Source organism: Mizuhopecten yessoensis, unplaced genomic scaffold (genome assembly GCF_002113885.1).
Source record: "Mizuhopecten yessoensis strain PY_sf001 unplaced genomic scaffold, ASM211388v2 scaffold7903, whole genome shotgun sequence".
In the NCBI taxonomy this organism is placed as follows: Eukaryota; Metazoa; Mollusca; class Bivalvia; order Pectinida; family Pectinidae; genus Mizuhopecten; species Mizuhopecten yessoensis.
This window is the reverse complement of record NW_018407280.1, coordinates 343,711-365,530: the sequence shown is the minus strand read 5'-3', so window position 1 is coordinate 365,530 and position 21,820 is coordinate 343,711. Positions and strand designations below refer to the sequence as shown.

The following is a 21,820-nucleotide window of genomic DNA, read 5'->3' as shown; positions in this document are numbered from 1 at the left end:
CTTTGAATATTACATGTTAATAACTTGATTGGAATTATAACCTTGAATTGACAGTTTGATACTTTGAAAATTTTGAGCCAGCCCTACCCCCAAGGGCTGGAGGTGCTAGTTTCAAATCCTTTTTAGTCTGAAATCTGTATGCTAGATATTGAGTAAGGTGGTTTTATTGTTTTTTGTCACTTTGAATAATATTTCTGTTCATGTTAAAAACAAAATCAACTCTCTGTATAAATATATCAGGTGACCGTTAAGGCCCATGGGCCTCTTGTTAAAATGAAATGTCTAGAAATGGAACTTAATATAATGAGTTTAAAGAATCACATACTTTTTGAACTTAAATCCCATAAGATCTTGATAAATAAGCATAAAAACTGCAAAAATAATATAGACTTACATAATAAAATGGAAAAATGGCTTCTCTTATAAAAAAAAACGTGAACAATTATAATTATACTATAAAGAGGTTTGCAATCCCCCCCCCCAACCACGACCACCACCCTATGTGTGTTTGTGTGTATATATATGGGTATGTGTGTACAGTATATAATTGGTCTCTTGTAAAGAAGTGTCCGTTGTGAAGGGAATTGTAATCAATGTTGTGTTTATAAAAAAGAAAAATTGAATAAAAAAAAAAAAAATACAATGTACCACCACAATCATTTAATAAATTATCACTTTTTCATGTAATCAAGGAACATTTTTCAAATGTTACCCAATGTTTAAAAAAACACCTAATGACTCGGATCACCTGTTGACAAACGGGATATATAGCTGGAACATTTAGTACATAAAAAATCATCACATATCGTTGAAGCATTCTACTAAGTCTTTCGACACTGAAACGTGTTTTGAAATTTATTAGATTTTTTTTATTTTTTTCGTCAATTAAAGCAATTACGAGGGGAGTTGGAAGATCGATTCTACAGTGGTGCTATATCCTGGGCAGAGGTCCTGCCACACGATGCAGCTGCCCTTCTAAAACAGTTCCTGAGGGAGCTACCAGTACCCCTCCTCACCTACGAATACATAGAGGCCTTCGCTCAGGTGGAAAGTAAGTAATCTTATCAACTTCTCAAGGGGCTTACCAGTGTATTCTTCTCACCTACAAGTACATAGAGTGCTTTCTTCAGGTGGAGAGTAAGTAATTTCTCTAATCAGCTTCCTGGGGGTGGGGGATGAACCGTACCTTTCTTACCTACGAATACATAGAGGCCTTCGCTCAGGTGGAAAGTAAGTAATCTAATCAACTTCTCAAGGGGCTTACCTGTATTCTTCTCACCTACAAGTATGTAGAGTGCTTTTTTCAGGTGGAGAGTAAGTAATTTCTCTAATCAGCTTCACAGGGGGTGGGGGATGATCCTGTACCTTTCTTACCTACGAATACATAGAGGCCTTCGCTCAGGTGGAAAGTAAGTAATCTAATCAACTTCTCAAGGGGCTTACCTGTATTTTTCTCAACTACAAGTATGTATAGGCCTTTGTTCCGGTAGCTAGAGAGTAAGTAATTTCTCTAATAAGCTTCACAGGGGTTGAGGGGATGAACCTGTACCTTTCTTACCTACGAATACATAGAGGCCTTCGCTCAGGTGGAAAGTAAGTAATCTAATCAACTTCTCAACAGGCTTACCTGTATTCTTCTCACCTACAAGTACGTAGAGGCCTTTGTTCTGGTAGAGAGTAAGTAATTTCTCTAATAAGCTTCACAGGGGTTGAGGGGATGAACCTGTACCTTTCTTACCTACGAATACATAGAGGCATTCGCTCAGGTGGAAAGTAAGTAATCTAATCAACTTCTCAACAGGCTTACCTGTATTCTTCTCACCTACAAGTACGGAGAGGCCTTTGTTCTGGTAGAGAGTAAGTAATTTCTCTTATAAGCTTCACAGGGGTTGAGGGTCTTTCTTACCTACGAATATATAGAGGCCTTAGTCAGGTGGAGAGTAAGTAATCTATCTAATTAGCGTCACAGGGAGCATAGCTGTACCTTTCTCACCTATGATTCAGTAGAGGCCTTCTTTGGGTCATAAATAAATCTGAGATGATCAGCTTGATCTCAAGTCAGCAGAAAGCATTTCTACTTCTTGTTCAGTTTAACTCATTCACCCCTGAAATTTCATAATGAAGTATTCAAACCTTTGAATGGGAAGAGTTCAAATTTGTCTTGTTAATGTTTGTTTGTTTACGGGTTTATCATCTACATGACTCCACCCATATGGGTTTAGTCTCACTGTTGTAGGTCGGTGCTCTGTCGGCATGAGGGAAGATGCTTTCACTCGGGGAGGGGGGGGAGTTGCCTGTACTAATGTGTCTTCAGAGGTAAACTCATTCACCCCTGAAGACACATTTGAACCCTTCCAATTCAAAGGTTGAAATATTTCAGGGGGAATGAGATAAATAAGCAGAAAACATTTCCACTTCTTGTTCAGTTTAGGTTACGAAAGAAACCAAAGACAAAATCTGAGGCTTTTTGGACCTCCTGTTAAAGTTTAAAAGGAGACACAATATACAAACTTGACTTTCAATACTGTGTTTTAGGTATTAAGGAGAAAAAACTACAGCTACAGGCTCTGTGTTTACTGATCTTGCTGCTGCCACCTGTCCACCGTAACACGCTTCAGGTAAAATTCCATAAATACAGGTAAATCTCGTAATGATATCATTATCCCTCAAACGAATATATATATGAGGGGATATATAGGATTCTGTATGTACATATGTTACACTCTTTGTCATCACTCTAGCAACTTCATTTCTCAACAAAATTTCATGAAACTTCATATGTGTGTTTGTGTTTGGTATGACAATACCTTGAACATTTTTTGCATTTCGGATTTCTATATTGAAGGTCAAGTTCATTGTAACTATTTTTAGAAAAAACTTTGTCATCGCTCAATCGTCTTCATTCCTCAACAGAATTTCATCAAACTTGATACAATTGTTTGCCATGGCAATACCTTTAACAGATGCAGTCGCTAGAGCAGTTACTGTTACATCATTGAATTTTCCATTCAATTCCTCATACATATGGCACACAATGTGTGAATGCGAGGGATTTTGTATCACTTGTGATGCCTTGTTTCATTTTAACCTCTGAATTCTTAACAAGAAACCATACTGTACTACAAATCAGGTGAGTAATTTGATATCACAGGTAATTTGACAAACACCTAGCACAGTATGTATAACCCTTTCACCCCTTAGGTAGACTCTACCATGTATTGATATGGATGAGTCCATTATGGTCTACATTGGTGAAAGAGTTACGTATTTCAAAAAAGTGAACCATTTACATTTCCTTCACCTTCAGCTCGGAAACATAAAACCCAAATAGATGATATAAGCTATTGGTGTCGAAATCAAACGTTTTGTTGAGCTAGCATAATATATACGCTCCTTTCATTATAGAATTGAAATTAACCAGAACTCCTTTTGTTTTTGAAATTGGTAAATTAAGGGGCCAGGTTTTAAGCACTTTTAAAAATAGTTTAGACCAATTTGAACTTTTTGGCCCCTATCATGAACAATAGTCCTAAAAGGTCACAAAACAGCTGTATGATGCAGTGTAGTTCATATGGGCGGATTGGTCGAGTGGTTAACACTCCGGCCTTTCAAGCAGGCGACCGGGGTTCGATCCCCGAAGTCGCCGTACGCATGGAATATTAGAGAAAGTGTTTTTCTCCTGCCCAAACAACTCCAACAATCCAGGTGGAGTATAAAATGGTCTGGGGTAGATGATGCGGTATCTGTGCTGTAGCATTCAAGTGAGGTGGCACTATAAAAGATACTGTTGGAAGCACGGTCCCACTACAAACAGAACACAATACATCTCCAGCACACACACAGGCATACACACATAAGGAGATATTAGCCAGGTGGCATAGGACTAGTAGTTAGCGCCTGATAAGGCAGCTCCTGCGAATTCCTCAATATTGTATTGATTAATATATATGCTAATTGTATTGACTGTATTAAATTGTTTATCTATGTATTGTAAAGCACTTTAGAGTGGCTTATGTTAGCTAGATAGGGTGCTATATCAAATGTTGTATATTTATTTATTTATTTATATGTGACATGCTGTATCGATAGGACCAACCTTGATAGGACTACATTACATATTTCCAACTCTTCTTATTTGAGAAGGAAACTCCCTATTTTTGACCCTTAAAATTAGTATTTTAAATTAGGGAATTTGCAAAACTATTCCTAAACTCTAAGATCTAATGATTCATCTGAAAGAACTATACTCAAAATATGTCATTTAAAAGGATTATTTTGTCTCTTGTGGGGGTATACATGTATTTATTTATATTTTGATATTGAGCATGCAAAATCTATCCGTGGAAATTTCAAAAGGTTGGCAAGTATGTATTCCGTCTTTGCGTACTGCAGAGTTATCTTCTCTGGTGAGCAGGTATTGATGGTTACGTCATTGGTTTGTGTGAGAAAATTACGTGGTTTTCTCAAAAATTGATGACGCTACTCTCACAAACAAGTGACGTAACAATCAATACCTGTTCAAAAGAGAAGATAACTCTGCAATACGCAAAGACGGAATAGAGTGTGTGTATTGTTCATCTTTTAATACATCAATCACTTCCTGTAATTGTAGATACTGTTGCGGTTCCTACAAAAGGTTGTTAGTAAGTGCCATGCAAATAAGATGAGTCTCGCCAACGTGTCCATGATTATGGCCCCCAATCTGTTTCTGGTCTCAAGTAACCACTCAAAGTTCAAAGGTATCCAGGAAGGGGAGATAAGCATGGCAGCCGGAACTTCCAACATTGTCAGAATGTTGATCAAATACCTGGACATTCTCTGGACGGTATATATACATGTTTACAGTATATTGTATACTGGATATTTTCACTCGGTCAAATTTTTGCCCTTTGACTGTAAAATTGTTTTTGCCCAATATTAAATTTGCCCTCCACATTTAATTACTGTGTATTTTATGATGGTTACAACTATCCGCTGTATTGATAAATTCGCCCCTCTTTACGGAGGGCAAAAAAAGGCAAAAATAGAACAGCAGTGAAAAATTTCCCAGTATACAGTAAGTGTGTTGGACATATTAATATAACTATGTGTGCTTTAGAATAAAGGCTCAAGAATGCGAAATTTTATACATTTTTGTTTTTTTGCTACATTAAATGTAAGTATTTCACTAACATTGTCCTGAAATGAAGAAAGTTTGTGAAACAGATTTGTAATAATTTTGAGGGATTTTTTTTTTTTAACAAGGACATTAATTCTGATTAGCAACATACTGATCACTGCATGTGTTTACAAATTAATTGTTTCTGTTTTTTAAAAAAAATTACGAAATATATTTTTATCTCACAGGTGCCGTCGTTCCTTGTACACCAGATGAGACGCCAAAATGAAATAGCTCAACAGCGCAAAGGTAGAGATAAATCTGTAAGTCTATCTTTCATATTTTTTTTTTTTATTTTTTTTTATTGAATTTTAGTGATATTTCAAAACTAGGTCTTAATGTTAATACTTGCTTCAGCCACCTCAAACTGCTTGTTTTGTTAAACCTGGTGCTGACAAAAAAATAATTGTAGATATGATATTAAGTAATATTTCTGCAGGCTATATGAGTTCATTTATGATCAAGATATTCCATAATTATTGTTAGCAATTCATCAGATTTCATTTAAGTAAATAGCTTTCTTGGAAAAATTACATACTGATCCAGCAGGATAGGAAAATATGGAGAACAGAAAACATTTTGATAACAACCTTATTTGTCTATACTTTATATGCATAGATAATGAAATTCCTGGCCAAGAAAGACAAATCGGAGTTGTATAAAAAGCCTCCCATAGTTCACGAGGTAAGTATCATTAAGCTATAGTAACTTTAACCTATGTATTCTTTGGGAAAATAAATGAGACAAATAAGGCTGGGGGGGGGGGGGAATTAACTTTCAACATACATTAACCTATGGCAACTTTAAACTATGTCTTCTTTGGGGTAAAAAAGTTGGGTTAATAAAGCCGGTAAAAGTGCGGAAATTTTCAACTTTAAAGTTCTAAGGCAGCGCGGCATGTTCACAGCCATCTGCTAATAATGGCCGAAAAATTTAGCCTAGACAATTTTGACTCCATAATCCATGTTCGGTTCTGACTAAATGCTCTTACACTCAACCATTCTTTGTAACCAATGTTTTTGAAAATTTGTTGTAGTGACTGTGCACTAAGTATCGTCTTGACAAATTCTAGTCAATTCAAAATCCAATGTGGCCCACACAGCTATAACCTTGAAATCTATATTTAGAACAACTGAAATATCTTAAACCTTTCACCACTGTTGATCATTATGGACTCATCAAGATCAATGCATGTTAGAGTCTACTAAAGTTACATAGGTGTGAAAGGGTTAATAACTAAAACAATATTTACTTCTAATTGCTATGGGCATAGGGTCAAAGGTCAGGGTCACTTCCTCCAAATTGACCATCCTCTTAACCCTTTCACCACTGTAGACCAAAATGGACTCATCCAGATCAATGCATGATAGAGTTTACTAAAGTTACATAGGGGTGAAAGGGTTAAACTCCAACTTTTTTTTGCATACATGTAACGACATGCATTTGGATGCTGTAGACATTGTAAGGTTTATTTATATATCAACACCATGGGCATATATGGTTGTAGACACATTTATTTAACTCATTTTCAAAAACGTTGTCCCAATGTTGCAATTTGGTAATCAAAATCTGTGAATGCTAAAGTAGTATAGTGTCCTGATGTCTGTTTTTTGTATCCCATTTAATTAGCCCACTGAACTCATTGTGACCACTATAAAACCATTCATTGTGACCACTATAAAACCATTCATTGTGACAACTATGAAACCATTCATTGTGACAACTATGAAACCATTCATTGTGACAACTATGAAACCATTCATTGTGACAACTATGAAACCATTCATTGTGACCACTCCAAAACCATTCATTGTGACCACTATTAAACCATGCATTGTGACCTTTATAAAACCATTCATTGTTACCTCTATAAAACCATTCATTGTGATCACTATAAAACCATTCATTGTTACCAATATAAAACCATTCATTGTGACCACTATTAAACCATGCATTGTGACCTTTATAAAACCATTCATTGTAACCACTATAAAACCATTCATTTGTGACCATTATAAAACCATTCATTGTGACCACTATAAAACCATTCATTGTGACCACTATAAAACCATTCATTGTGACCATTATAAAACCATTCATTGTGACCATTATAAAATCATTTGGATGTCTTGATACCTTTAAGTTGTTGTTTTTGTTAACATTGGTCCGTGATTTTGTGTTTTTGATAAACTTGAAGGGTGATTTTGTGTTTTTGATAAACTTGAAGGGTAATTTTGTGTTTTTGATAAGCTGATAGGGTGATTTTGTTTTTGTTTTTGATAAACATATAGGGTGATTTTGTGTTTTTTGATAAACTTGAAGGGTGATTTTGTGTTTTTGATAAACTTGAAGGGTGATTTTGTGTTTTTCATTAACTGATAGGGTGATTTTGAGGAAGGCGTGATACGTGTTCATGCTCCAAACCTGACAAAAAGTTCTACTGCCATCCGCCTGGACAATCGCATGACTGCCGGGCATATAGTAGACAGATTCAGAAACTCCTGCGGGGCCCTAAATCCTGCAAATGGGAGGTAATTATGCTAAAGCCACTGCACCTATGTTTGAATATATATGTAACCTTAAACAGGTGAATGATATACCCTTTTTAGCTTTTCTTACGGAATCAACCTTCATTTGTTAGCCAGAGGGATACACTGAATGGGGGTACACCCTTGTTTACTAAATCAATAGGGTGATGAGAAGACCATATTTACTAATTACAGGGTGATGAGTAGACCATATTTACTAATTACAGGGTGATGAGTAGACCATAATTACTATTTACAGGGTGAAGACCGTCCCTCATTAACGGTCCCTCATTAACTATTAACAGGGTGATGAGTAGACCATATTTTCTAATTACAGGGTGAGGACGGTCCATCATTTACTAATTAATTTGTGACCATTAGACCATAATTACTATTTACAGGGTGAAGACCGTCCCTCATTAACGGTCCCTCATTAACTATTAACAGGGTGATGAGTAGACCATATTTTCTAATTACAGGGTGAGGACGGTCCATCATTTACTAATTACAGGGTGATGAGTAGACCATAATTACTATTGACAGGGTGAAGACCGTCCCTCATTAACTATTAACAGGGGGATGAGTAGACCATATTTTCTAATTACATGGTGATGAGTAGACCATGTTTACTAATTACAGGGTGAGGACCGTCCCTCATTTACTAATACCAGGGTGACTGGTGAGTAGACCCTATTTACTAATAACAGGGTGGGAACAGTATATTGATTGCTAGTTCTAGTGCTAGGCCCTAAATGACAAAAATCATTAAATATTGGGGGGAAAAAATCTGTTACAATTCACATATTTTACAATTTTACTCCCTAGGGGAGACAATAAAAGGACTCTGCAGGGGATCTATTGTGATCCTGACAAAGTTTCCTTTGCAGAGGAGCACACTTACCTGTACGAAACTGGTGGAAATATATGTAAGTATCCTGCACTGGGGAGGGAGCACACTTTTGAAGTCAAAAGCTTGTGAACAAGGTATCAAGTTTCTCGTAATTCAATCAATTCATATGAATTTGTACCAAAATTGATTTCTTATTTTAAATAACTAGTGATGTTATTCACTGGGTTAATTATTATATTAAAGTTAACCTCGATCTTTTGTTTTGCAGGTGAACGATGTTTAGACCACAAAACCAATATGATGGCATTGTACCATGTCAACCCAAATGCAGAGTGGGTCATCAAAACCAGTAATCATAGATAGTACATCTTCTAGCTACCTAAGGCTTACACTAATGAGGAGGTGTCAGAGAAACCAAGCATTGTTCTCTAGGGTTCCCATGGTAACGCTGAGAAAACATTGCTATACAAATTTGCACTGTCAAATCTCCATGGTAACAGTGAGAAAGCATGGCTATTAATTAATGCCAAAGATCGTACTTCCAAATCTCCAGGGCTACCCTGAGAAAGCCTAGTAATCAAAGAAGTACTGTGAAATTTCCATGGGAACAGTGGGAAAGCATGGGCTCAACCGAAGATTGAACTGTCAAATCACCATGGTAATGGCGAGATAACATGGCAATCAACCAAAGATTGAACTGTCAAATCACCATGGTAATGGCGAGATAACATGGCAATCAACCAAAGATTGAAATGTCAAATCACCATGGTAATGCTGAGAACACATGGCTATCAACCAAAGATTGAACTGTCAAATCTGCATGGTAATGGCGAGATAACATGGCAATCAACCAAAGATTGAACTGTCAAATCACCATGGTAATGGCGAGATAACATGGCAATCAACCAAAGATTGAAATGTCAAATCACCATGGTAATGCTGAGAACACATGGCTATCAACCAAAGATTGAACTGTCAAATCTGCATGGTAATGGCGAGATAACATGGCAATCAACCAAAGATTGAACTGTCAAATCACCATGGTAATGGCGAGATAACATGGCAATCAACCAAAGATTGAAATGTCAAATCACCATGGTAATGCTGAGAACACATGGCTATCAACCAAAGATTGAACTGTCAAATCTGCATGGTAATGGCGAGATAACATGGCAATCAACCAAAGATTGAACTGTCAAATCACCATGGTAATGGCGAGATAACATGGCAATCAACCAAAGATTGAACTGTCAAATCACCATGGTAATGGCGAGATAACATGGCAATCAACCAAAGATTGAAATGTCAAATCACCATGGTAATGCTGAGAACACATGGCTATCAACCAAAGATTGAACTGTCAAATCTGCATGGTAATGCTGAGAAAGCACTAGCTGGAATCTGTCGGAGACTGCAAAGTCCGCAATCAACCAAAGATGTTGTCCCTGATTGTGTCATGTTGAGAAACCATAGCAATACCAAGTGCAGTATAATACACATATGGCAATGCTGAGAAACCATAGCAACCGGACACAGTAACCCCCTCAGTTCTGAGGTCAAGTTAACAGATGACACAACACTTGGTCCCTTGGCGCCACTGATAGGGTTTGGATTGGTTTCCATGGTTTTCGATAAAACAAGTCAGTTGGAATCAAAGACTCTAAGAATAAGACATTATTATCTGAGGATTTTGTTTGAATATTTTGATTATAACTACAAATATTACAATCAGCTACGTTAATACAGTTAACCACAGTAAATGAATACAGTCGTCTGTGAAGTTTTACAGAAGTTGGCAGCATGGTGCTTACTTGTAATATTATTCACTTACTCGTGTGAAACCTTTTATCATTAAGGATGAGTACATCACACAAAGACACCATATTCATAAAAATTCTATATTTTTACATTTAACAACAATGGAAAATGAAGTGATAAGTTGTACATGTATGTCAATTACAAACTGACAAGATTACGTCGCTCGAATGGCAAGCTGATATAAACCACGATGAACTCTTAATACAAGTCTGTGTAGTAGACCACTCGTCCTTTAACGTTTATCTGTAAACTTGAAGTGTTTAAACAAAATTTCAAATGATGACCAGTTTTTCTTAAAATTTACGATCATGATCCCATTTGTCTCACTAATGTTTCAAATTATTATATTTTGAAATATCTCATTTTGTCTGTCTTTGGCCTTTCTAGGGACTGGATAAAGAATTTAGGATATACTAGTGGTTTATAACTATATTAATTTACTACTTCCTCATTTATGATAGTCGTGACATTCCTCTGTGCAATATAATATAATGTGTCTTTAAGCCTTCCATGTAAAATGTGCCTCGTCAGATTGTCCCCAAACAAAGCCAAAATGTCATTGCTTGATGTATATCCCCATTTGTTTTTATTAGTGTTCACTGATTTCAGGAGTATCAGGGTAGGGGATCAGGTAGTTTTGGGTAGTGGGTTGGGGTGGGTTGGATTTTAAAGGTCTTAGGAGGGGAGGGGTATTGGAATTGTCAGGGAGGGGAATGTGGGGCGACAGGTTTATGGAGCTTTAAAAAAACTCCCAGGGTTTTTGCTAATTTGTTAATTTCTTCTTCCTTCTTGGGTCTGAACTTGGTCCGCCCAAGTACGGGAGTAGACTCCTGTAATAGGAGTGTAAAACGTCCCGGGACTGTGCACTATGTACAATTTGGAATAGACTTAACATTTTATATAAAAAATAAGGTATTCTCATATAATATGAGTGAATAACATCATAAAATAAAAACATTATTATTAAACATTGTTATATTTAATGAAGCCTTGTTAATTCAGCTATTTTTCTAGTTATCCAACCATCTACCCAGTGCTATAGGGGTTATGTAATCCAGCCACTATTAATCTGGTAATCCTACTATCTAGCCAGTGTTTTAGGGGACAGATTGTCATTTATACAAATAGTCTTGGCAGTAATTGAATTCCCCAGCCACTCTAGTTTCTCCAATATCTACCCAAGGCTATAGGGGGTACATTTTCATTTATACAAAATTGTCCTAGCAGTACTTTTTATCCTTTTATCAACCCAGTGCTATAGGGGGTACATTTTCATTTTTACAAATTTGTCTAGGTAGCAATTAAATTATCAAGACACTGCTAATGCGGTAATCCCACTATACATCAAGTGCTATAGAGGACAAGTCGTAATGTGTACAAAATTGTCCTGGTGCCATCTTACGCTACATGAGTCAGTTTTGCTGAGAATGAGACTGGATTATCAAAGCTACATTTACCAGTGATTTTGTCGTAGTTCAACAGTTTAAGGAAGATTCATAATATGTTATATATATGCAGAAAGTGCAATGTAGTTAGTTTATGTTCAGTTAGGTTATCTGACTAGATATTGTTTTGTTTGTATTAGATATATCTTCCAATTTTAGCGGACTATATATAGTTCCTACCGTGGGTAACAGATTGATCAACACTGTCAGTGTTATAGGGAGTTACCTAGTCATATATAGGGACTCTCTTGTTTAAGTGTATACCTTTGCCCAAAATATGGACCTGCTGTGTTGCCGCTACATAAGACAACCTATGTTGGGACTGTGGCAGCTAGATTGAGGGTTTCTAAAATCTATGTTGTCTACACTGATTGCTAGGTAAAACATTTTACCCTCTCATTTACTTCCCTGTTTCTGTTTCTTTATACTCCCTTATCAATAACTTTTGGTTCAAATGAGTCTTCAGGGTGAATGAGTTAAAAACATTCTCCTGTTTGGATTCCATTCATTCACTCCTGAAATTTCATAATGAACTATTCCACCGTTTGAATTGGAAGAGTTCAACTGTGTCTTCAGGTGTGAATGAGTTCAAATCATTCTCCTGTCTGGATTCCTACCTATTACATGTTTGAGATCTGATCATGTGTGTATGTACGACATGTTTACATCCTGAACCGACTACATAATGTTACATCCTACTTTCAATTTATGCCTTGATGTCTTCTCAGTTTTTGTTTGTCTTTTCTTAATGAATCGGAGTTCCGTTTTTTCCCTTTGTGTTGATGGGTTTGCATGTCTCATATCTTTGTTCGTTAAAACTTATTGTTTTTGTTTATCTGTGTGTTCGCTGACACTGTGGTATCTTGTGTTTTGACTCTGATAGTCTCTCTATGAGCTACTTAATTGTCAATGCATGATCCAAAATATGCTTTATTGACATTTGATAAAAATAGGTAATAAGTGAATAATTTATTAATCCATATGAAGTCAATTGATGACAATTAAGAAGTATATAATAATATATATTTCCAAATACATGTAAATTGTAAAATGTATCATAGGATAATAATATATAAGAAAATGTGATATTGGTATTTAATCATACCGTTGTATTTATTCATTGTAATCGTTTTATTTAGATACGTTACTGCCTCTTCTCTGCTTCATGCAAACATCGCGATATATTCTACCGTTCTGGGTGCTGTATTTATTTTTTAAACCATCCTCAGAATCTGTAAAACTATGCATGAAAGGTTATTACAAATTAGTTACTTTATAAGATTGTAGTCTTTACAGTGGAGATTTTCTTAACTGTTGGACAATATGCTAATTCAATATTTTAAGAGAAACACATATATCAAAGATATTACATGTATGGTTATATGTATAGCAGGTGAATACTATTTCATTAGATTGAATGGTATAGTGTCCTCAAAAAGATCCAAGTTGTTGTGGTAGTAATGTTTATGAAATCAAATAGCAAATAAGAAATGTTTGCACCTGGTTTGCGGCAAACTTGCCGCAAACTTACTGCAGTCAAATCCTGTTGCCAGAAATGGTCGCCAAAAGTCTGCAACAGTTTTCATTTGCCGTTAGTGGCAACGTTCTGGCAATCTTCTGGCAAATAGTTCCAAATTGCCGCAAACACGTTTGCCAGAAAATTGTTGCAAAAATGCCTTAACTAAACATGATACTTTTTTATGAAGATTGGTACAAATGTGTCTTGATTATATTAATTTCTAAACCAAGGACATTGTTAAATTTACAGGTCTGTGTTTCAATATTTTTTATTGCAAGGAGCATGATGAGAGGACCTGGGACGTATTTCATGTTGACATGACGTAAAACGGCCCTATCAATATTGTCAAATTGTTTGATAAATTATAAAAGTTACATTTATGTTTAACCAAAAATGCTATGAATTACATTTTCATGTTCATTATCATATTGTTTGTATGAGTTACATAATAATGTATTGTCTATTAAACTGTTATCAATTCGTAGATGTTTTGTGTTATATATTTTCAGCCCGCCATTATCAGATGGTTAACTGTTTAAATTGCCCTTTTCCCTTTGTCCGTCTTCCATCAAATCTTTCACACATCTTGTTATTGCTATTTCCCAGGAGGAACTGGAGATGTCTTGGTTAGATTTTATGCATTATATGAAGGTTTTCCTTTGTCTTAAGTTGTAATAATAATATAATATACAACATTTAATATAGCACCCTATCTAGCTAACATAAGCCACTCTAAAGCGCTTTACAGTACATAGATATATATACAATTAATACAATTAGCAATACAATTTTTGAGGGATTCGCAGGAGCTGCCTTATCAGGCACTAACTACTAGTCCTATGCCACCTGGCTAATATCTCCCTATATGTGGGTGTGCTGGTAATGCAATGTGTTCTCTTTGAAGTTGGACTGTGCTTCCAACGGCATCATTTATAGTGCCACCTCACTTGAACGCTACAGCAAAGATACCGCAACATCCACCCCAGACCATTTTATATTCCACCTGGGTTGTTGGGAGTTGTGTAGGTAGGAGAATAACACTTTCTCTGAATATTCCATGTGTATTGAGCCCGCCGGCCAACACTTGATGCCTGCGTGGAAGGCCGGAGTTTTAATCATTTGACCTATCTGCTCATAAGTTATTACCTTTTAGATTGATGGGAAGAACAATTATGGCGGCAATCACGAAATTGGATAATTAAATTGTTATCGCTATTTCACGCTTAAGTACTGGATGGATATTCTCATATATAGATTTTCCGTGCTCCTTTAATCCATGAAAGCTGTACAAATGTTAAGAAGACCCTTCAATAAAAAAAAAAAAAATGTCCGCCGGAAGATAGTTGCAGTTTGTTCCCAGAGGAATGCCTCAACTCTTTTGGCCTCTGTCGTGTTTTTTCTTTCGCAAGTTTTTAAAAGAAACTCTCTTTCTTGAAAGAAAAGTTCTCATAATAATTAGGTAGAACGAGAATTCTTCTTTACGTTTTTTACACTGGCTCTGCTAGTTGCTCTATCCAAAGTTTTCTTTATAAACCATTCTTAGGACCGACACTATATACTAAGTACTCAAGATGTGGAGTAAATGCTTTATGGATTTTGATAAGAACTCTTAAGTTCTTTTGATCCAGTCTTGAACCTCTGGCCCCAAGAAGTCATTCTCTCCATTTATAAAACATTGAGTTCCTTTAGCCCAAAGATGTTCAAGACAAAATTAGGTTGAAATTTCTTTTCCTGCATTAAAAGAAAAGATTCTTAAAGACTAATATTGATTTACCCTATAGAGCCTCTTTGCCCCCAGGGAACCACAAGGTCCGTTTATGCCATATATTGTTTCTCTTTGGCCAAATTGTGTTACAATCCCTTTAGCCTTTCTGGAAATGTAGCATTTTATGTTAAAAAATTGACGCTAGACTTCAGGCAGACAACAGCCATGGATGTCACGTCACAATATAAGGTCACTCGCTCCTTCTCGCGAGATGAGCTAATAAATGTTAAATTGGCTTTCCATTTAACCAGAAACAAGATTAAAACTATACAACTCCAACACAAGTTATGTTTATAAAATACATTTTATTTATGTGTTCCGGTAAATTAATTTAATACACAACACATCATTAACAATACATTGCGTATATTTCTACTGTCCAATTACCCAGAAGATAAAACCATGAAATCAGAAAATGAAAAAGATTTAGAATTAAAGCTAAAAGTAAACAAGTCCTTCAAATGATTCCCTTAACCAAACAAAAAACAGTTAATACTGTTACATTTATTACAGACACAGGTGCTAATGCATCAATTGAATTGATTAAACAAATATAGTGCTGGACGACAAAACATAATCGTTCCACCAATGTAAGCAGTGATACTACTGTGTAACACTAGCTATAGCCCTGCTCAAGTCCGAGATTTTTTTAATTTTTTTTTTTGAAAGCTGGGGTGGGGAGGGGTGGGGTGTATTGACTGGAGTTAGCAATCAATTGAAGACCCTTTACCCTGTGGCTTTAGAAATTTTACATATTTTTTTCAAATGGAAACAATGTATTACTTCGTTTAAGGATCCCTGGCCCACTGCACTGATTTTTTTGTAATTACAGTAACCTTCTCTTAATTTCCTTTTGGATGTTACTTTAGTACTATTGTTAATCATTTTGTTTATTTCATTTTTATTTATTTTTTATAAATGTGACCTTTCAGGTATGTGTACTTGCACATACTTTTTCTTCAGAAATGATTTATCACAGCTATAGACATGCCGGAAGAATTTTAACTCATTTACCTCTGAAATTTCATAATGAACTATTCCAACCTTTGAATTGGAGGAGTTTAAATGTGTCTTCGGGGGTGAACGAGTTAAAAGCTTATTTTTCCATTTGAAAAATCTGTCGGATCAAGAGGGTTTGGTCTCATATAGTGAGGAATATTAAGATGTAGCCATGTGCAAAACATATATACAATTCAATATGTAAACGTATTGAGCAAAACTATCCTATAATTACAATACAAGTAGTTATAAGCTTATCAACATTGATACTGGTGTGCATGTATTTGTAATTCAACTTATAGTTAATGTTAAAAAATATACATATGACCTCCTTAATTTGCATATTTAAATTTGAAAAATGCCCGTAAGATTAATATTTCAATATCAAAATACTTATCGAATCCTTGAATAAGTAATAGAAATTGCTGTTTTTTGGAGATACGGATGTATATAAAATAAAACCTGACTGTAAGAAGGAGTATTGACAATATTGTATCTTGATATTATTTTAGCCGTCATTTCCCACTTATATATTAGAGTAATAAAACAGAATATTTTCGCTTTTTTCCTCCTTCATCTTATTTTAACCTGTAATAACATGGCAAATGAAAGGTGGGGAGAAGATGTTATATAGACAGAAAGAAGTACTGGTAAATTGACATGAGTGAATTAAACACTGGTAGCAAAAATGGTTTTAAAATACTGTAGGTGAAAAGGACTAGGGGTGTTTAGGGTCATTTCCGGTCCTATCATGGATTTAGAATGAATTGTAATATTCGTAATCTGGAATACATGAAGCACTGAAATATGAAATTTCAAATCATTCAACATTCAAGATATTGCATAACAAAGAAAGGTAAACAAAACACATTTTCACAATAAAACATGGTAATATTGTCTATTATGTGCAATTTGCCATTTCGAAGCAAATTAACTAAATGCTGTTCAATTTTTGAAAACAACTGCATGCAACAAATAAATATCATAGCACAGAATGTTTTGGTTCAAACATGCGGAGGCTTTCATTTCTGCATTCCTACTGTCCAAAAAACACCATTTTTTGGCTATTTTTGTTGCTATGGTGGAGCATCTATGCATGCCCACAACAAACAATCTGCACCAGGAATGGTAGCCACACAACATGATGTTTATAACAGAAATTGGAAAATCAATTCAAGTTGAAATGTTTACTTTTTATGAGGCCAAAAATTACCCTTAAGGCCCCACGACCTTTGGCATTGTGACAATACTCCAGAAGTACATTGATTGAAAAAATCAGGAATGCAACTTAAATTAATGAAAGATTTACAATGTTCCTGATTAAATATAAAGCAAGTTTTAAGGGTATTCAAAACATGCAACTTCCTGCTGTTGATTTTGGCTTATACGTTATGAGGATGAAGACAATATAAAGTGATTGACCTGCAAACAGAACGTTTTCTGACAAAACAGTAGGACTGTCACAATATATTGGAAAACAGGTATATTGCAATACAGGGGTATATTGTATCGTACCACATTACAGAGATGAAATATTGCTGTATCACAGTATTTTTCAAAAGCAAATTTCTATGTATCTGCTTGGTGTTTTAACTTTGCAAATTACTACAAATTCCAACAGATATGCCAACAAGCATCAAGCAGGCTTTTAATAGTTAAAATTTTGTAATCGATGGTTGGTTTGACAAAAATCTTATATCTATGTAATCCATATTATATATATGATTAAGTTTGATAGCAATATGACCTCAACTTAATATAAAATTGAGCACATCCTTCCTATGACAATATATATATATTTATATATTCATTCTGTATTGCAATATATCGTGATACACCCTTGCTGTATTGTGACACCCTTACAAAACAGTGATTTATTCATGCTTGCTAACTCTACCTATTCTGGAGGGAGATCCTCGATATCAGACCCAAAAATGCTAATTTAGCATTTTCAACCAGTGAATTTGCTAAACTATTCCTATTGCTAAGATCTGATGAGTTCATCTGAAAGAACAGCTTAAGAGGTGTCATTTAAACGTGTTAGTTCTTTCCAGGGTGTAGGTATATATACACATTTTATTTATGCTTTTTAAATTCTGAGCTTGTGCATTCTCCCCCATGGAAGTTTTAAAAAAGTTGGCAAGTATGATAATGAATTGCAACACGGTTTTGGGATGTAGTAAGCTCCTTAACGGTGACATGTTTTTCTCCCACCCTTCACAAGTGTGTCACCCATTTTAGCCGGGAAAGATCAGCTTGTGATCACCCCCTAGGGGGAGATAGCCTCGTCACCCCCTAGAGGGAGATAGCCTCATGCTGATTAGCACATGTTCAAATGTGACGTCATTAAAACGTGTCACCGGTAATTGTGACGTACGTCATTAAAAGTGAATGACGATATTCATACCCCACTTGTGCTTTTGTTTACAAACAGACTACTGTCGGTGGAGTTGTGACTAAAATAATATGATGGGAGAAAAATAATCATCCCCTACCTTGAGGGTGTAACAGAGAAATCTCCAACCCTAGGGGTGATATTGTTTGGTTGTCTAACCCTTGTCAGAACCTCAGGTTAGATAACCTAAAAGCATCACCCCTCAGGTTGGAGATTTCTCTGTCACACCCTCAAGGTAGGAGGAGATTCTATTATTCAAGGGTTAATTATTGTAATGTCACTATATATATAAATGGTGGTCCAATACATGTATGATAGTGGTCAATTTTTTTTTATATGACACCAACGATGCCTGTCAAACGTGACAATTTTAACAAGGGTCAGTTTTTATTGTGATGCTATAACGCAAGACAAATGTGACAAATTGAAAGAAAGTTAACTTTACAGCATCAAGATTACACAAATTACTGTTTACCAGGAAATCGTTGCCCGGTCAAACTTTCGCCCTTTTCCCGTGAAATCAGTTTCGCCCATCATTAATTTCGCCCTTCACATTTCGTTGCTATGTTAATTATGTTTGTAACATATATCCATCGTAATGCTAAATTCACCCTCATCACGGACGACAAAAAAGGCGGAAATTTAACTGCACTGAAAATGTCCCGATAAACAGTGTACAATTATCATTGAACACATTTTATAATATATATTATCCACACTTTAAGGTGATGTGATGGTTTGGCTATTTATACTGGCTTTTTTAAAAATTCATATATCTCACAAAATGATGATGAAACGAGACAATCACACACAAAAAATTGAAGATAAAACGAGACAGCACAATCTGATGATTAAACATTAAGACAATTTTTAACTTAATTACATCATTTTACCTATCGTCTGTATACACGAAAATACTCTATAAATCTTGTAGCTTTACTCTATCAATCTTGCAGTATTTTTTCTTTTTTTTATCTGCAGATCATAATCGAATTAAAATATTGAAATTAATCGATAAATCAATAATATTTAAATCAGTTATAAATCTAGTGGCCTTGTCCAGACCGGTTTTGACCTGTTATGCTCTATTGTATAGCTAGGCACATGATTATTTTAAAAATATACTGAAATGTTTATCCATGTATTACGATAAAATATTGTTATAAATATTCTTTTAGGACGGAATTTCTCATTCAAATGCTGAATTCCAATCTGGAATTTTAATCATATTATTTCATAAACTTACAATATGTATCACAGTTGTTGTACTGATTCTGAATAATAATATCTGTGTTCCAATTAATTCAGTCACTTTTTAATTCGAAAAACGAAAACTGTAATGGAGATATCACAATAACAGCTAAACAATTTGACCTCACACACCTTGGCCAGCATTTTAGCAGACATCGAAGCACATTAAGGTATCAGCTAATTACGTAAGCTCTTTTCTCAGAACTTGAATAAAACATGAATTACAAATAAACTGAGAAATTGTCTATCGTCTACCCTCAATCTGGACTCGGAGCATTCAGTAAGACTTGTTTTATGACATTGGTATACAAGTCTTCAATGTTGGGTTTTTAATTAAGTGATTTCTGATAACATTAAGTACTTACTGTTTGTAGAAACTATTAAGCTATATTGAAAATGAATTCTGTTTTCGGATTTAAGAAACAGTGTTTCAATCCACAAAATCTTTATAAAAGATGACTTTGTCAAATGTTTAAGTACTACCTACAATAACTATGGCAAACAATCTCATCAAAGAATACATGTAAATAATTGTAAAGATTCTTTCAATTCTTTGGTTTTTAGTATATATATGAAATCAATTTTACACTGTCAATGGCAAGCTTCGGACTATGATAGCGGAAAGTACACTATCATTAATAACTCTAATAAACATGTACCACAATATCATACGCTTCTACACTTACTGTCCTTGTGGTCGGGAAACACAATTTGTTGCTTCCACGAGATTATCCATGTTTCATGAGTGAGGCTCTTGGCTTTTAACTCATTTTCTACAAATGTCCAAATAAGTGAAAGATTACCTGGGAAACTCAAACTCATGGGAGAAAATATTATGATTTATTGCCCGGTCATGTGATCAATATAATCCAATCAGACACCCTGTTTTATAAATAAGGCAATAATAGTAGTATGGTATTATCATAACAGTTTTATCAGCATTTTGCTCATTTAACTACTACACTGTAACTACACTAAACGTAGACAAGTTATCATTATGTTTGTTTAATTACGTATATAAAAATTATCACAGAATAAATGTAAAAACATGTGAACAATGATAATCATTTAACTTGATAAAAATCAGTTTCTACTATTTTTTGTCTTTGTATTGACAAGATATATTGAGCTTAAACTTCACCTCTCATTTTGATCACAGGGACCTGAGAATTTGTTAAAGCTATATTTGAACCTAAACTAAGGTGTTTAGAGTAACTTTACCTGGGTTTTTTTTTTGGGGGGGGGGGTCATTGGGGGGGGTATTTTTACCGAAAATGATCTAAACCCGCCAAACGTGTAAAATTACTCTAAACACCTTAGTTTAGGTCCAAATATAGCTGTAACAAATTCTCAGGTCCCTGTGATTTTGATGTGTAACTACAATCAAATGTTTATCAAGTTGTCGTAATAGACATCTAGGTGGTTATGTGGTAATCAAGCATACATTTCTATATACCAGGCCAGTCCTGTATACTGGGAAATGTTTGCCTTTTGTCAGTAAAATCCATTTTTGTCCTGCGTTGATTTCACATTTAACAACTAAGTTTAATATGTTGTTTACTAATGTCTGCTATAATGCTAAATTTGATCATTATGGGGGGTGGAAAAGGCGAATACTAAACTGCGGCAAACATTTCCTGTTATACAAGTACTACAAAATTATGTATTATATTGGAGGGTGGATAAAGTGTACAAAGCTGTTTTCACTTTTTTTCTTCTAAATAAATGTAATAAAGGTTCCAGAAGAAAAATAATAAAGCATGCAAAAGCTAAGCATTGGTAAGATACAATCGTTATATTAATACAAAAAATATCATCATACAAGAACATCATACAAGAACTGCAAGTTCTATATAAATTGAAAAAAAAATATCATAATGTATGAAATATCAGACTGTATGTAACACAAAAGGTTGTGACTTCTGTTAGGTGATAACATCAACTGAATTTAGGTAGCAAGAAAAATATTCAGGTATGTTAAATAAAAGTTCATAATAATTGGAGGTTCTTGTATACCGCTTTATCACAACCTAGTTCGTAGGTCATCTCAAAGCGGTTCACAAATTATTATCCGTGGTTATAGGGCCTTTGC

The 21,820-nt window shown here is 35.0% G+C and overlaps 1 protein-coding gene across 3 annotated transcripts in view; it reads left to right on the top strand.

Moving 5' to 3' along the window:
* The window catches only part of LOC110454509 (rho GTPase-activating protein 18-like), a 38,512-nt gene extending 24,712 nt beyond the window's left edge, over positions 1-13,800 (top strand). For all 3 annotated transcript variants that reach the window (XM_021504040.1, XM_021504042.1, XM_021504041.1), the window contains exons 11-18: positions 892-1,051; positions 2,536-2,618; positions 4,613-4,825; positions 5,347-5,421; positions 5,777-5,842; positions 7,541-7,689; positions 8,512-8,612; positions 8,805-13,800. In XM_021504040.1, coding sequence (XP_021359715.1) covers positions 892-1,051; positions 2,536-2,618; positions 4,613-4,825; positions 5,347-5,421; positions 5,777-5,842; positions 7,541-7,689; positions 8,512-8,612; positions 8,805-8,899 — 942 coding nt within the window. In that variant the 3' untranslated portion in view covers positions 8,900-13,800. The remainder of the gene's footprint in view (positions 1-891; positions 1,052-2,535; positions 2,619-4,612; positions 4,826-5,346; positions 5,422-5,776; positions 5,843-7,540; positions 7,690-8,511; positions 8,613-8,804) is intronic.
* Positions 13,801-21,820: the final 8,020 nt, after the last annotated feature.